At 38.3% G+C, this 14,622-nt stretch overlaps 2 protein-coding genes across 5 annotated transcripts in view; one reads left to right on the top strand and one right to left on the bottom strand.

The window, feature by feature from the left end:
- Positions 1-7,875, top strand: part of LOC111324096 (uncharacterized) — a 17,282-nt gene extending 9,407 nt beyond the window's left edge. The window contains exons 6-11 of the mRNA XM_022927589.2: positions 976-1,115; positions 1,966-2,190; positions 2,929-3,530; positions 4,917-5,197; positions 5,615-5,727; positions 6,416-7,875. Coding sequence (XP_022783324.1) covers positions 976-1,115; positions 1,966-2,190; positions 2,929-3,530; positions 4,917-5,197; positions 5,615-5,727; positions 6,416-6,475 — 1,421 coding nt within the window. The 3' untranslated portion in view covers positions 6,476-7,875. The remainder of the gene's footprint in view (positions 1-975; positions 1,116-1,965; positions 2,191-2,928; positions 3,531-4,916; positions 5,198-5,614; positions 5,728-6,415) is intronic.
- The window catches only part of LOC111324097 (rho GTPase-activating protein 24), a 23,254-nt gene continuing 16,181 nt past the window's right edge, over positions 7,550-14,622 (bottom strand). For 2 of the 4 annotated variants that reach the window (XM_088733339.1, XM_088733338.1), the window contains exons 6-13: positions 13,823-13,900; positions 13,378-13,533; positions 12,739-12,832; positions 11,914-12,010; positions 10,098-10,225; positions 9,253-9,338; positions 8,864-9,011; positions 7,550-8,332 (exon numbers count right to left, since the gene is read on the bottom strand). In XM_088733339.1, coding sequence (XP_088589465.1) covers positions 8,245-8,332; positions 8,864-9,011; positions 9,253-9,338; positions 10,098-10,225; positions 11,914-12,010; positions 12,739-12,832; positions 13,378-13,533; positions 13,823-13,900 — 875 coding nt within the window. In that variant the 3' untranslated portion in view covers positions 7,550-8,244. The remainder of the gene's footprint in view (positions 8,333-8,863; positions 9,012-9,252; positions 9,339-10,097; positions 10,226-11,913; positions 12,011-12,738; positions 12,833-13,377; positions 13,534-13,822; positions 13,901-14,622) is intronic. The other 2 variants (XM_022927591.2, XM_022927590.2) reach the window with 1 other exon arrangement.

Consider the following 14,622-nt stretch of genomic DNA (forward strand, 5'->3'; position numbering starts at 1 on the left):
GATATCAATTATTTTGAAGTAAATAACTTGTACATTGGAACCACACTAACTCATACCTAGTTAACTTGAACCCTTGGTAACTCAAACAAGGTCCAATTTCTCTTGACTCATCTTTTAAGTCATGTACTATCAGCTGACTCAAACCCTTGCTAACTCAAACCATTTTTTCTCTCTGGGAGTTTACTGGTAAGTAGGCAGGGTTCTACATGTATTATAACATGCAAATTGAATGCAACCTGTTGTGTTGAGCCTCAGGGATGGGTTTCTCTTCAAAACATAACCTTTCTTGAATGAGACAAATTATCTTGACTGCACAGTGCTATTGACCTCACTTTTGGTCTACAAATGGAGAAGATACTTCCCTATATCTGCCACTATGATTTCATGAAATTTCTTTTTGTACCCATTCACAGAATGCAGTTGCTGATCTAGCAGTTACAGCTTTCTTTATGCTCCTTTATGGAGAAAGAAAGACACTGCATGTCATTGATATATGCATCATACAATGACACTTCACTGCACAGCTTCCTAAACCAAATTGTTCAATCCAGAACCCATCACTGCAACATATAAATTTACTTTTCTTTTGAGAAAGCAGATCATTTTGGAAACATTTACCGTAGCTGGTTAGAACCTGAGAGTTTTTCAAAATTTTGTGGTTGTTTTCAATTGCCAACCATCATAATGTATTCGTGTATTTCTACTGTGTATCAGAGGAGAAGTTATAAATAAATAAATAAATAAATAAATTGAAGCTCCCCCTTAGGGGCTTTTCAGCCACAATGTAAACTAAGTGGTTAAAAATCCCCACTGGAAGGAGGCAGACAAGGGGCAACCGAGTATAATCCAGAGAGCGGCAAGGTTGAGGATTTGAACCCGGGACACCGGATTACAACTCCAGCAACCTAACCACTCGGCCACGCCTTTTTGATAAAAGATATCATTTTGCTAAGCAAGTCAAATATATTTTTACAGGTAACCTGACAAACAGACATCGAGAAATTTTCCACAGAAATCCCTTATTTGTTGGCATGAAGTTACCAGAAGTTAAGGAGGTGGAGCCTATTGAGAGACGATTTCACCGAGTGTCGTCTGCTGCCATGGACATTCTTAAGGTGAGTCACGCTTGAATAAAGCTTTAAACACTTCCGGTTTTGTTTTTGTGAAAAATCGTGTTTCTTTGAACTTGTCAATATATGAATGCTGGGGAGCTTAAGCACACACGTCCTTGTGATGTGGACGTGAGCCAAAATCTCAGATGTTAAAACCAGGGCTTTCCAACATAAGGTTAATTCCAAAGCGTGCTGTCTGGATATAAAAAACGTTCTTTCTGAAATTCCCTTGGTACTAAAATTGTTGCTGACGTGCAGTTGAACCTCTGTCGAAGGATACCACTGAACAACGACGTCCTTTTACAACGGCAGACGACAAGCAAAAGAACGGACGCGTGAAAAAAAACGGGGTCAGGCAACCGGTTCCCTTTCTACCTCAACCACCGTGCGTCACTCAGCTGCTCTTTTTCTCGGCTTCTCTGGCTGAGAACCTTGACGTGCTAGCTCTACCAATAGAATTTAAATCTGGAATGTGGACTGATAAACTCATTGTGCATTACTCGTTTTGTTTCGTTAAATTGTATGGATTCCTATTGAGATGTGTTGATTATGTTACGTATTGTACACCAAACGTCATGTTTTACCCTTTGAAAAACTTGGTACATCCCTTCTTCCTTGCAACGCTGCTTCTTCCTAACGCTGCCCCCTCCCCCCCTTGATGTGGCCCTAACGCTACCCCCTCCCCCCCTTGATGTGGCCCTAACGCTGCCCCCTCCCCCCCTTGATGTGGCCCTAACAGAGTTGTTTTTCAGTATCCCCTATGTTCAAAGGGACAGTTATTTACTTAAAATTTGATGCGAACAGTGGCTGTTATCGAAGAATACGTCAATTTCCTTTTTTTTTTTTTTTCCAGCTGTGTCTCAAAATGGACCCAGCAGATAGACCAGATTGTTCAAAGCTTCTAAAACATGATTTTTTCAAGAAAGATAATTTTGGGGAGAAGTTTTCTCAAGAACTTAAAGCAAAAATTACCCGAGAGACTGCAGAAAATCCTCTACTGAGATCGTTGAATGGAAGGCATGACTCCAGAGATGAATCTGCAGAAGAAAAAGCAAAGAGGAAAAGGAGAAAGGAGAAGGTAATTGTGATCATTCTCGTTAAATTGATTTATGGTGATTTTTAACTGGAACGACCAACATCAGGAATCTGTATTTTAGGTGGCACTTAGGCCTTTTGTAATTTTACAAGCCATTACTGAAGGGATTATGTTTCAAGTCATGTGTCATGTTGTTAATCGAGTGTAAAGCAAAGGAAAAGGCTACGTTATCGACATCGGTAAAATTATTTAAAATACGGAAAATGAACCATAGGTAAAAATAACCAGTGCGAGTTCATGATATTCGATTATAAATACTTAAAGTCAAATGTAGGTTTGTTACCGATTCTTAACTCTGCATCACCAGACAGGTTGGTAATGTTTGGTCATTACTTTGTTTAATGCCACGAGAGGGTAACGTGAATGCGCCTGATAATACTGACTCCAGTTTTTATGCCAATGGCTGTTGAAGTAGTGTTGTTTTCCGAAACTTTGTGGCAAATGGGAAAGTTAAGCTTCGAAAATTAAGCTGGTGTGGTTACTTTAACCCTTAAACTCCTAACAGTTATTGGCATTCTCCGTCAAGTATCATGGCCAAATCAAACACTTAAGTCCGGAGAATAAAGGAAACGATCCCCACCGTAAGAAGCTCCTGATTCTCTTGGTCACCACTCTGGGAAATTTATAAAGAACGACACAAAGAATACGCAAATTGATGTTAGGACTAAAAGGTGAAGGTGCTCTTAAAACAAGGAGCCTAACTTTGTTTTTACCGCCCAGGAACGTGAAGCAAAAGATCAAAGGGACAAAGAAGCGAGGGAATCCAGGGAGGCGAAGAGATTAGAGACAAGAGAAGTTCTTAAAGAACCTAAGAAGCACAAGGAGTCTAAGGATCACAAGGAGACAACAGGCTTGGAAAAACAGAGCAAGAAGACACTATTACTCCCATCGACATCACAAAGTTCTTCTGTGTTGCAACAAGAGGTAGCAGCGTTACCAATGACAAACCATCAGGTGAATTCACCGTCGCACACTCTGCATGTTACCACGGGAGCCTCCACGTCAAATGTACCGACTTCTTACAGCGGGACATCAGGAGTTACGGGTCCACCCACACCACTCGATACTTTTGTTACCGGTCTTCCTCACGGTAAACAATTGTCTCCTATACAAAGTGCTAGTACACTTAGAAATTCACCGCCTACTCAACAGGAATCGTCCGGGACAACGTTGTCAAAAGGCTCGATGGGGCCAGCTACAACTTCGCTGGGAACGTCGACGAAAGGTGGAAGTTCGCATACAATAAGTTTATCGAAAACAAACATTGGATTGGGTGTGGTTGGACCTCGGCATGAGTCTCCACCTGGGCCACCTCCCTTCAGGTATATAGCTCATTATTAGCAAGAAAATAATTTTGCTCGCGCGCGATTGGTCAAAACGCATCACGTGACCGAATGTCCCCCAATTAAAACTAGGGAATATCCGAGAGTAAACCCCAAATGATATTCCCCGATTGTTAAACCTTACGTCCAATACGGAAAACTCTGCGCTTAAAACTATCTGTACCTCGAAGCTTACAGTTTTCCTCGAGCTTCGTTTTCGGAAAACTTATATTGCATACTGGTTATTTTCGTGCCAAATGGAGGCTACTGTTTATTTGTTTTCTTATTTTATGTCATGTTTGCAAAAACAAAGTCATTGAAGTTGTAACTCATCAGGAGACAAGTTGCAGCGACCACAACCTCGTTCCCGGGGCTTTTCCCTTTTTGAATTTTCCCGCCCGCCAAAATTCGCACGAATTTTGTTAAACCTTGCGTCCTTACGGCTTATTCGTGCGATAAGCCGCTCAGTGTGAACTGTTTCCAAATACGTCGCTAAATTACCTCTCCTCAACAAGTCAATTATTCGCACGAATTCACACCGTGTAAATTCATGCATCTGATCGCAACGAAAAGAATCAGCATATAGCGATTTTGACAAAAATTCACCTTGTTGTACGAGGCGAATTGTCGCTGCGATTTGTTCCTGCGACTTGTCCTTGCAATTTTGTTGTGTACTGGTTATGGGCCGTTATATTACGCTGCCTTAATAATTTATAACCAAAAAATGCGTTATTTTCTTCCTCAGCCATATTGGTATTTTAAAAGCCCTTCAGCCAAATTATTCTAATTAAACAATAGAATGTTTATGTCTCAGAACTAGCGGCTGATAGTTGCCCCGCGGAAATTTGATGTTCTTAAAACAAATATACTAGTTTTAAGGACATCAAATTTCCAAGGGGCAGCTATCAGACCGATAGTTCCGAGACATGAACACTCTATTGTTTTTATTGTTCACCACTAAATTTTCTTCCGCGCCTACAGCTTGTCACAAGTGTTAATAATTCGCAACCGTACATTGGCTAAATATTACGTTATACCTGTCAGAATTGAAAAGTCACTGTTTTTCCGATCTGCCTAACTTCGTGGCCGTCAAACTATTCAAAACTTTTCACGGATGAGTACTATCAATCCAGGTATTTTCCGCGGACGGGCACTATCCATCCGGGTATTTTCCGCGGGCGGACACTTTGGGCTGATAGTGTTTCTCCACGGATGAACACTATCGCGTCACGTGATCGATTTAAACCAATAAGAACCGGAGAAAATTTAGTGGTGAACTATAATCATTTATACGATTTTCATCCACGCAAATAGGAGTAATGGTAGAAGTAGTCATAACTCGCTCTCGTCATTATGGTTAGAGATATTTACTGGTCATTTTTGCAGGGTTGCTAACGACAGCAAAGTGAAGAAGACTCCCCCGTCACACTCTAAAAAGAGCACAGGCCCCCCTCCAAACCACCACAGCACCACGTTATATCCCTCATCCGACTCTTACTATGAGCAAAAAACTTCAAGTAACTTTGATCTCGGCAGCCGACATGGGGAGAGGTCATCAATAGAGTCGAACTATAAAAAGAAACGTGATAAGGACAAGGAAAAAGAAAGGGATCGGCCAAGAGGAGAGAATGAGTTTCCACATCTACCTGATGTGGTGGGAGCAGAGGGTATAAAGCATAAGAACTAGGAAGTGTCCGTAGATTTTTTAGTTTACCATTAGATTCTTCAGATGATACATTCGTTTCTCACGGCTCAGTGATGTTCAGTTTCTCGCCGTTGGAACTTGTACGATAACTTTATCGAAATATTTTTCTGTAAGTAGTTTTAGACTACACCTTGTCTCCTAACTTCTTGTTTTTCGTTGCTTACATAAGAAACCCAAAGTCGACTGAAATACTACGTGATCAAAATATGTTTAAATCCCAAGGATGGATGCAAATGGCCGCAACACTGAAACAACTTTGTGATATTTTTAGCGGACATGAAACATTGGCTGCTGTTTTAATTTCTTTTCTATTTGTTAAGTTCAGTACCTGTGGAAAGATTATCTTTCTAACACTGAGGTTTTTATTCCAATCAATTAGCTAAGAACAGCTTCAAGACTGGTAAAACCTCGAAGAATGCGAAAACTTCCATATCGATGATGCCGCACATTACGAACCTGACTCCATTCCAAAACGGCACATCACAACGACAGGTGAGATTCAGTCATATCGTTAAATGTGGATCTAGGACATAGGAATCAAACTGTTTATTGGTGAAAGTTACCTATTTGTTTTTGTTGTTGTTTTCTTTTTTTTTTTTTTTTAATCATGTTTTGGTGTAATAACCGTACTCAGGAAAACTTGGAGGCGTTGCGTTTTCAAAACTCGTGTCAAGCGGAATACTATCACAGCACAGATTTCATGGTCTAACAATCAAACAAATATTTTTGATTGGACTGAAGGATAACAAACACAATAGCCTCTATTTGGCGGGAGAATATGCTCATATATTTGTCCTTGGACATCTATTCCTCGAAGCTCACTTTTCCTCTAGCTTCACTCTCGGAAATCTGTTCGTATCTCGGAACAATCCGTGCACAAATATCCGCGCATATTTATTGTTTATTTAGACAGTTAAGATCGAGGGATCATACCCTTTTCAGAAAACATTCTCAGTCTCAGAGAATCAGATGACTCTTAATGACTAATAGCATATCCCAGTAAACTTTTGTTTGCTCCAGACGTTATTAAGAGTGATATAGTTATTCGAGGGGATTTAGTCATGGCCCACCGTGTTAGCTATGCTATATCTGCTGTATACAAAATATTCACCACCCATAACTCAACAGCAACAGTAGACACATTGACTCATTTTGTGCCTATTGGTATTCATTTCCGCAGGGTACACCACCCGGATATCACCAGGGGAACAGTCGTGACTCCAATCTTCCGTCCGTATGATACAAGAGAATGCCCGTATGGTGTTCTCATACGAATTGTGATGTAGGCAATGTTATGCCGAGTTAGTAAAATGTAAGTTAAGTTTTATATAATCGTTATTATAGTTTCATTATTAGAATATAATAGCATCTTTCAAGTACTGAAAGTCGATTCAGATTGTTAGAACACTTGTACGGAAAACCAAGCACGTTTTATATATCGTTCAAAGTATTCGTCTGAGATTTATCAATACATATTTTTATTCATACACGGAAAAGAACTTAAATAGCTATAAATTAATTGAACAACGTTCATTGTTAGTGTACTTGCCATACGTAACTTATTCAGAGGAACAGTATACAAGCTTGTACCGTCTCGTATGTACAAGAAACGGTAACAACAATGAAATAAAATATCGCAAAATATCGTGCAAAGGTTTAAGCTTGCCATACGAGCAACAAAGCGTGCGTGTTTCGTGACGATTTAGCTATCATTTTCGTGAGCGATTAATGCATTTGTACTATAGGAAACCTTCCTTAAATCAATAGAGTGTAGGGCTTCAAGCTACGAATAAGGTGTTTTGGACTGGATGAAAGGTTTTACACTGGAGCGTAAAAGAAAAAAATCTCCCCTATGTAAAAACTGAGTCAAAAACTGAAAAATTCCCGTCGTCGTCACCACAACTTGTTTTAAAACCCGCTCCTGCCCTTCTGAGCAATTCCATGCGCTTTTTAGGGCCCTACTTGTACTTGGGCACACAAGTTAGAGCCTTGATCAAGACTTCCACATTTTCCTGTACAACAACGTTCTTTTAATTCCAAGGGTTTAGAACAACTAAATTCCCAGCAAGGGTCGAGGCCAATGATCACTATACAAGCTAAACAAGTGTTAGCATGATTACCTGTGGAGGTTAAATTGTCTAAAATTTGGGGTGCGTGTACGAAACGAGTGCTCGATAATAGGAACAATTATAAAGTAAGAATTTCGCAGTATGCTTATACTTGTCAGTTGTGCATAAGCGTCCACAAATGTTTTAAAAACGTTTTCATAAGACCCCATTTAGGAATTGAACCTCTCGATGATTACACTTGCATATAAAATGAGCTTAAAATTTATTGTACAAAATAGTTACACAGTGACAGATAATTGCAATTCTTTTTTTCTAAAACTGAACGAAAAGACACTGGAAAAGTGAACAGTTAAAACTGTCTCAAAATACATTTTTGCCACGTATCCCTTTCTTTCATTTTTCACATCTCATTTTTAATGCGATCAGTGGACGTTTCCTTCCTAGTAAGATATCTTTGTATTTTCTTGGCTCGATGAGATTCTGAGCGACTTTAATGATCGATGCATTTATCGAATTAAGTCTATTTTTCGAGAAATTTTTGGGATCAATCAATTAAAGAAATCAAGCAATATGATGACTTCCGGATCAATATTTCTTTAACATTAAAGTAAAATCTTTCTAAATAATCTAACCTCACACAGAACTCAAATTAAGTTCGACGAAGCATTGACGCTAAACATCAATGCACTTCCTCTGTCATGAAATAACCTCGGGGGAAGAGGGTGCTGAGTGAGAGAGAACACTACGACTGCCAAGGAGACAAATATCCGTCAACTGAACATGACTTGATCTTGGGTTTTGTGAGTGGCTACCCCATCAGTTACACCGTCAATCGTGTATTGCTAGCTAGGAGAGCTATGGTCTGAGTAATACAACTTTTTGAAACAAGAGATATTTCAGAGAGTCATACATTCACTAATGACAACACAATGAAGTCTAACTATGTTGTTGGCTCCCAGCTGCCATATTTGGCACAAAATTCCTCCATAGCAGCTTGCAGTTTTTCCAGCCGATCCTCAGCAGACTCTCTGTTAAACAAGGGAAACGAATCATTTAGATTTTCGGGAGCAATTAAAATCCACTAAGAAAAACTGAACATGGATTCGATGATACAAAACACAAACACCTTAAAAACAAAAGTCAAATTCTAGAAATCTTTAAAGTAGAAGTATAGCGTATTGTGGATTTAATCCTAGTTTCTATAAACATAGACAAACAACGAGCAATTTCAATGCTACGTTTTTTTTTCTGGATGAAAATATTAGTGTGGGAGGAGAGCTTCAAGGCTTTGGAAATTACTTGCTTTATACTCCTAAAAAGTACAACAATTATCTGGTTTACCATTTCTGTTTTGGAGTATCTTTCCCTATCCTAACCCTTAAAAAGTCAGCCTCAAACTTGGTAACCACCTGCTTTGTCGATAAGGGTAACACTTGCAAGAGGGTTAAAGAAAGGACGCGAAATTACTCAGGGTGGAGGGAGTTGTTTTCAAGTTCACGTTTCCACTACTGATGATGGAAAGATCTCCAGCAGTAAAAAGTACCAAGCCAACAACTTACCGCGCTCTTTGTTCGTCTGCTAATCGCAACACTAGCATTTCGCGAACTTTCCTTTCTTGTTCAAGTTTTGATTGAAGATCCTTTATCTGTTGCTGCTGAAGTTCAAGTTCATTTTCCAATTCAAGCACCTGGCTTCGGGGATCTTCAGCTAAAACAGATTAATGCTCTTCTCATTTCTACTGTCAATAATACACCTTAGTTAATAACTATCTTCTCCCTTTTTAAGGCTGGTGTCTTTACTACCTCCACACAAAACTACCATGATGTCTAGCTGTAGATAAGATTACAATAACCGAGTTCAAACTGCACCCCCACCATGCCCTACCCCTGCCCTACCCCTGCCTTTCCCCTTCCCTACCCCTGCCCTACCCTCCTTACGAAGCACATACCTGTATCATCTTCATTATCAGGATAGCTGATGTCTGGGCCTCTCTGAATCCGGAGGGAGTCAGCATTAAGATCAATCAAATCGCCACTGCACATGAAAACAGACCATATCACTATTCAAAGGCTGCTGTTGACTCTCATGATTTACCATGTAGTCTTGTAAATTGCAAGTGAACTCACAAGTTTTATTAATATTTTGCATTATTTAGGCTGATCATCAGCTATTGGTTACTAGGGCTCTTTTTTTATCATGTTTTTTTCTTCATCAGCTATTGGTTGTTAGGGCCCTTTTTTTTTTATCATGGCACACCTGACAAATCAACGATAAACTTTGCAGCATCATAATTTTGATGCGGCCACATTTACTTGGTTGAAATTCACTTAGCGGTGAGGCCTTATCCCCCCCCCCCCCCCAAAAAAAAACAGAAAAATTGTTAAGTTGAGAACAAATCTTTTGACGATTTTCCACGACCGTCCTCAAAAACTGTTTAACGGGATTTCCCCATAACATAAGCATAATAATAGCGTTGGCCATGCCGCGCCCACGATTTCAAACTTCAATCCTCTGGTTAATACGTGTGAGAATTGTTCAACTGCAAAGACGCAAATTTGGTGTTTGGGCGCTTTATAGCCAGTCAGAGCCTTGACAGAGAAACTGTTTCTAGCCACCTTGAGTAGGTACCATAAAAGTCCATTAACGTAAAGGTTACGGAAAGGACTCATGGCATTTTGAAAGTTCTCTAAGTGAGTGCGATACTGGCGGATCTCCACCCTTCTAAAACAGTGCTTCCCCGCTAATTTCCAAAGTCGCTTTTAGTTCATAATGTAGTAAGTTGGTTTACGGTACCCTGTGGGAGGTCGAGGCGGTTGTACATCTTCAATTTCAGGGAAAAACAATTGATGTTTTCTGATCAAGATACTGATGAGTTCTGTTACTAGGTTTGTACTCTCCATCATGACCTGAGGATCCTCTGACTGAAAAAAACAAAAAACAAACAAAAAAAACAAAAAAAAACAAAAAACACGTGGAATAAATTATTTCACACCTCAAATGCGTATTTAAAAAAAGGAAACCTCTACTTTTTAAACCTTAACACACTAACTTCAGTATTCATATTCTCTACTGTATTCTCTTTTCATTTTGTACGGGATTGATGAGGAGAATTTGTTAGACATAAAAGAACTTCCTCAATCGGTGATCATTTCCTTTTTGTTTCTCATGACTACTACATTTGACTCAAGGTTGGTATTGTAAGGAGAAATTAGAAGCCAGTTACTCCTATAGGTTAAAAGGCTAATGGAGGCAATTTAAAAACTCTTCCTCAGTAATAATTAGAGTATAAGCAATGATATTAAAATAGCAGAACATCAGAATGAAAACTCGTCAAAGTTTTCGAATGGATATCAACAAAACTGGCTAATCTTCTCCCAAAACGATCTCACACTTAAACTTGCTGCTTTGTTTGAGGCATGTGGGAAAATGCATGTTATCTATAAATAATGGTAATTGAACTGAGTGGAGTGCACTTTGGGCCGAAATCATACGCGTGATTTGAAATCACAAGTATGATTTCAGACTAAAATTGCACGACACGAGGTTCAATTACCACTTTATTACATCCATTTTGAAATCGCCCAAATACAGGACTTGATCAATTCAAATATTTTACTGATGCAGTACTCTGGGCCGGGTTGTTCAAAGCTGTGTTAAGATAAACCAGGGTTAGTGTGAAATTTGATTTCAGATCTGAAAGCTCTGAAAGAAAATTCAGCTTAATTCCATTTGTCTACAATTTGATGATTGAATGTCCTAAAAAGAACTAGGAAAATTATCCCAAAATGGCTTTTGATTAGAGAAATTTAGAAACCTGGATTAAAATTTAACCCTGGGTTAGAGCTAATCGGCCTTTGAACAACTGGGCCCTGCTGAGCCGGTTTCTTTGAAAATAATAAGTGGAAATAATAAGTGGAACCGGAAACGCTTTTACATATTATTTTGTATGCAAAACAGAAAGACTGACGTCATGTGTCAAAAACTCAGTCAAGCGTAAAATGATGCGATTTAGAGCAAAAATGGTGCGATTCGTGAATAAATCGCACTAATTAGAACCAATCAGATTACAGGGATCACCAGTGATTTCAAAATGGATGTAATAAATTACATTACATCTCCATAATGATGCTCTCGGACTGCATGGGAATAACCTTGAAACCAACAAACACATTAAGTACTTTTTAAGCTATTTTCCTGCTCCCCTTCTGTTCTGTATTTCCTCAACTGCAGAGGAAGGGGACTGCATGGCAAACGTGGCTGGATTTAAAAGCCAGCATGGGAGAGTAGTCTAGAGCTCTCTATCTGAGAACTGTCTTCCCATAATGGATGGTGAGCACTGCAAGTCTACGCCATTTAATTCTTTTGCCCCTGTTACCTTTGGGGTCTGGTTGTTAATGGTGAGTGATATTCAAGTTATCTAGGCCTGATGCATAACCTGAGATTTGTTTCATGCCAGAGTCATTTCAGGAAAGTTTTTAGAAGCTTTCATGCATAAATTATCTCTTTGCTGTCCACCACAGTGTACAATATGACCATAAACCGAGTGCTTCCAAGCAGTTGAAATAAACTGATTACATTTTTTAATCTTCTGGAAGATTATGTAACTTACCCCTGACCGAAGAATATTTGGTCCAAAGACCATTGCTAGGTTCCTTGGACCCATTTTGTTTTGTTCAGAGTGTTCTTGTACTTCAAATAGAAAGCGACTGATAAAAAAAAAAAAAAAAGATAATGATATATAATGACTGACTTGCTGACTGAAAGAGTATCAAGTGCAGTAGGATAAAAAAAAAACTATGGTATACATATAAGTGGAACACTGTTTAAGTTGGTTGTTACAGCCTAAAAAAGGTAAAAAAATGCACTGTTGCTTTTTTAACAAATATAAAATGTTTAATTGCAAAATGGAGCTGCTCATGGAAAGTGTAGAATTATGTATTTGAATAGAAAATTTCTGTAACAATCCCAATTCCATCAACTGCTAAACTTTTACTTGTGATAATAATATGCAATACTCTGATGTAATACATTGCTTGCTTTTTTATTATACAATTATTAACAAAGTCATGAATATAAGATTTCAAACTCTTCAGTCTATGAAAAGTCTGTTCTTTCAAGACCACTTTTGGGGAACAGGTCCACCCAGATTCTGAAAAAAGTTCCTCTATTTTGTTTTAATCGTGGTTACACTTGTAAAATCTTGGTGGGGAAATTCAGAATATAATATTTTAAAGTTCAAGAAATCTATTTCATCTGTGTTAGCGTATTCTGGGTGAGCAAATTTTTGAATGTTCAACAAATAGTTTGAAGGACTCCTTTCATATGGAACAAAATACCCACTATTTGCTCAATCCTTACAGCCTGTACATTAGACTGCCAAACACATTGCTATGTGATGAAAGCGTAAGGGGAATCTCTGCTACACCAAACTTACCACAAATAGGCTAAAAGATGATAGTTTGGAGCTGGAAGAGTTTTTAGTTGCTTCTGTATTGCAGCGATCCCATCATCAACATATATTTCATAGCCTGGTTGAAAAACAATTCTGAGCATGAGAAAACTTCAAATAAAATGTCAGCAATGTTAGCTTTTGTTGATATCACTGGCTCAGTCTACATCATGCAATTAATAATCATAGTAACCATTGTTTTATTGTAATGTTTCTGTTGAATGTTTTTTCTCACAGAAAATCTAATGCCAGTTATAGGGAACACTAATAATGAAGAAAAAAATTTCAAATTATCTTGAGTGAGTGATGAACCAAAATCAATGAATTCAAGACTTTGACGTGATAAATTTGAATCAAGACAACAAGGCTGTGCTCTGACAAAAATTGGAGGGAGCCCAGTGCTCTGAAACTGTGAAATCCGGGGTGCCCAGCATATGCTTTTTATGAAAAAAACTAAGATTCCTGAGTTGCCCAAGAGCAAAAATGAGGTGCCAGGGGCCATCAGACACTGGACAATATAATGATTTTAGGATATTGGAAAAAAGCCTTACTTGTTACAAGGCTGAAACACCAAACACATTGTAGGTCATAAATATATGTGTACGTAGTGATTGCTTGACTCACATCTTGCTGCTGTTAAGAACACCTCAAAGTAATCATAAGGTATGAGTGGTTCGGGGAGTTCTCTGAAGTATGACTTGAACACTGATGCCACAGAATGAACTTCAGCTTTGTTGCCCTCCAGCTCTGGATTCTCTCCTGTTGACCAGAAAATTACACCTTCAAACAATAAAAAAAATTGTACACAAGGATAATTATGTGTATATATATACACACACACACACACACACACACACACACACACACACACACACACACACACACACACACACACACACACACACACACACACACACAGATAGAGACATAATTAACAATTTATAAAGATGACCAAAATCAACCAATGGGGGAACTTCACCCGCACATTGCACTGAGTATTTTTACTCAGTGCAAATCTTAAAATATAGGGTACTGTCTATTTGCTTTGTGGTCTATACTTATCATGTACCTCTATTAAAGGCATCCTTAAGTTCTGCTACATTTTTTGCCTGCCCTGGCAATCTAAATAAACCTTCTTCAGACAAACCTTTGAAAATCAAAAGAAAAAGGTTGGTATGTCATTACTTTTCACATTGATATTATGTATTTATATGTCCATGTAAACAATTATCAATGGTGAAAACAAAAGAAAGTAACTAGGGGCAGGGCAACTTCAAATAAACATTTTTCCCATTCTCTCTTCTTTTGGATTCCCCTCCATTTCTGTCACAGATTCTTCTGATTAAAAATTTATTTTTGAAAAATTTGTCTTTCAAAGAGATCTTATTTTTTCCTTTCAAAATTCCAATTTTGTTTAATATTATGTATGTAGAAATTATCCCAAGACATTCTGCTTGTGAAGCATTCACCAAATGATAATCCCTATAAAATTTTCCATCATGAATGAATGATAAATCAAACAAACATATTGATGTTTAGAGGCCAATAGCCTCAAATTACTCAGAATAACATAATCACTATTTTGTAACACAAAGGGTTCTTGCACTTTTTCAAGAACCCAATTCAAGGACTTTTCAGGACTTTTTAGATCATTTTCAAGGACCTTGGCTCTCAAATTCAAGGCCCTTTTGCATTAAATTGGAGCTAATAGAAATAAAAAAACATTTCTCTTTATTGTTAAATTTCAATAACAAGAGCATGCATGCAGGACTGGCCAAAAAGCCCAATGAGCATGACTTCAAGCATGCACACCAGAGTGATCACATGCTAAGTAACCAAGGTTATTTTCAACGCACCAATCAGGTACAA

The sequence above is a fragment of the Stylophora pistillata genome, chromosome 9 (genome assembly GCF_964205215.1).
Source record: "Stylophora pistillata chromosome 9, jaStyPist1.2, whole genome shotgun sequence".
Lineage (NCBI taxonomy): Eukaryota > Metazoa > Cnidaria > Anthozoa > Scleractinia > Pocilloporidae > Stylophora > Stylophora pistillata.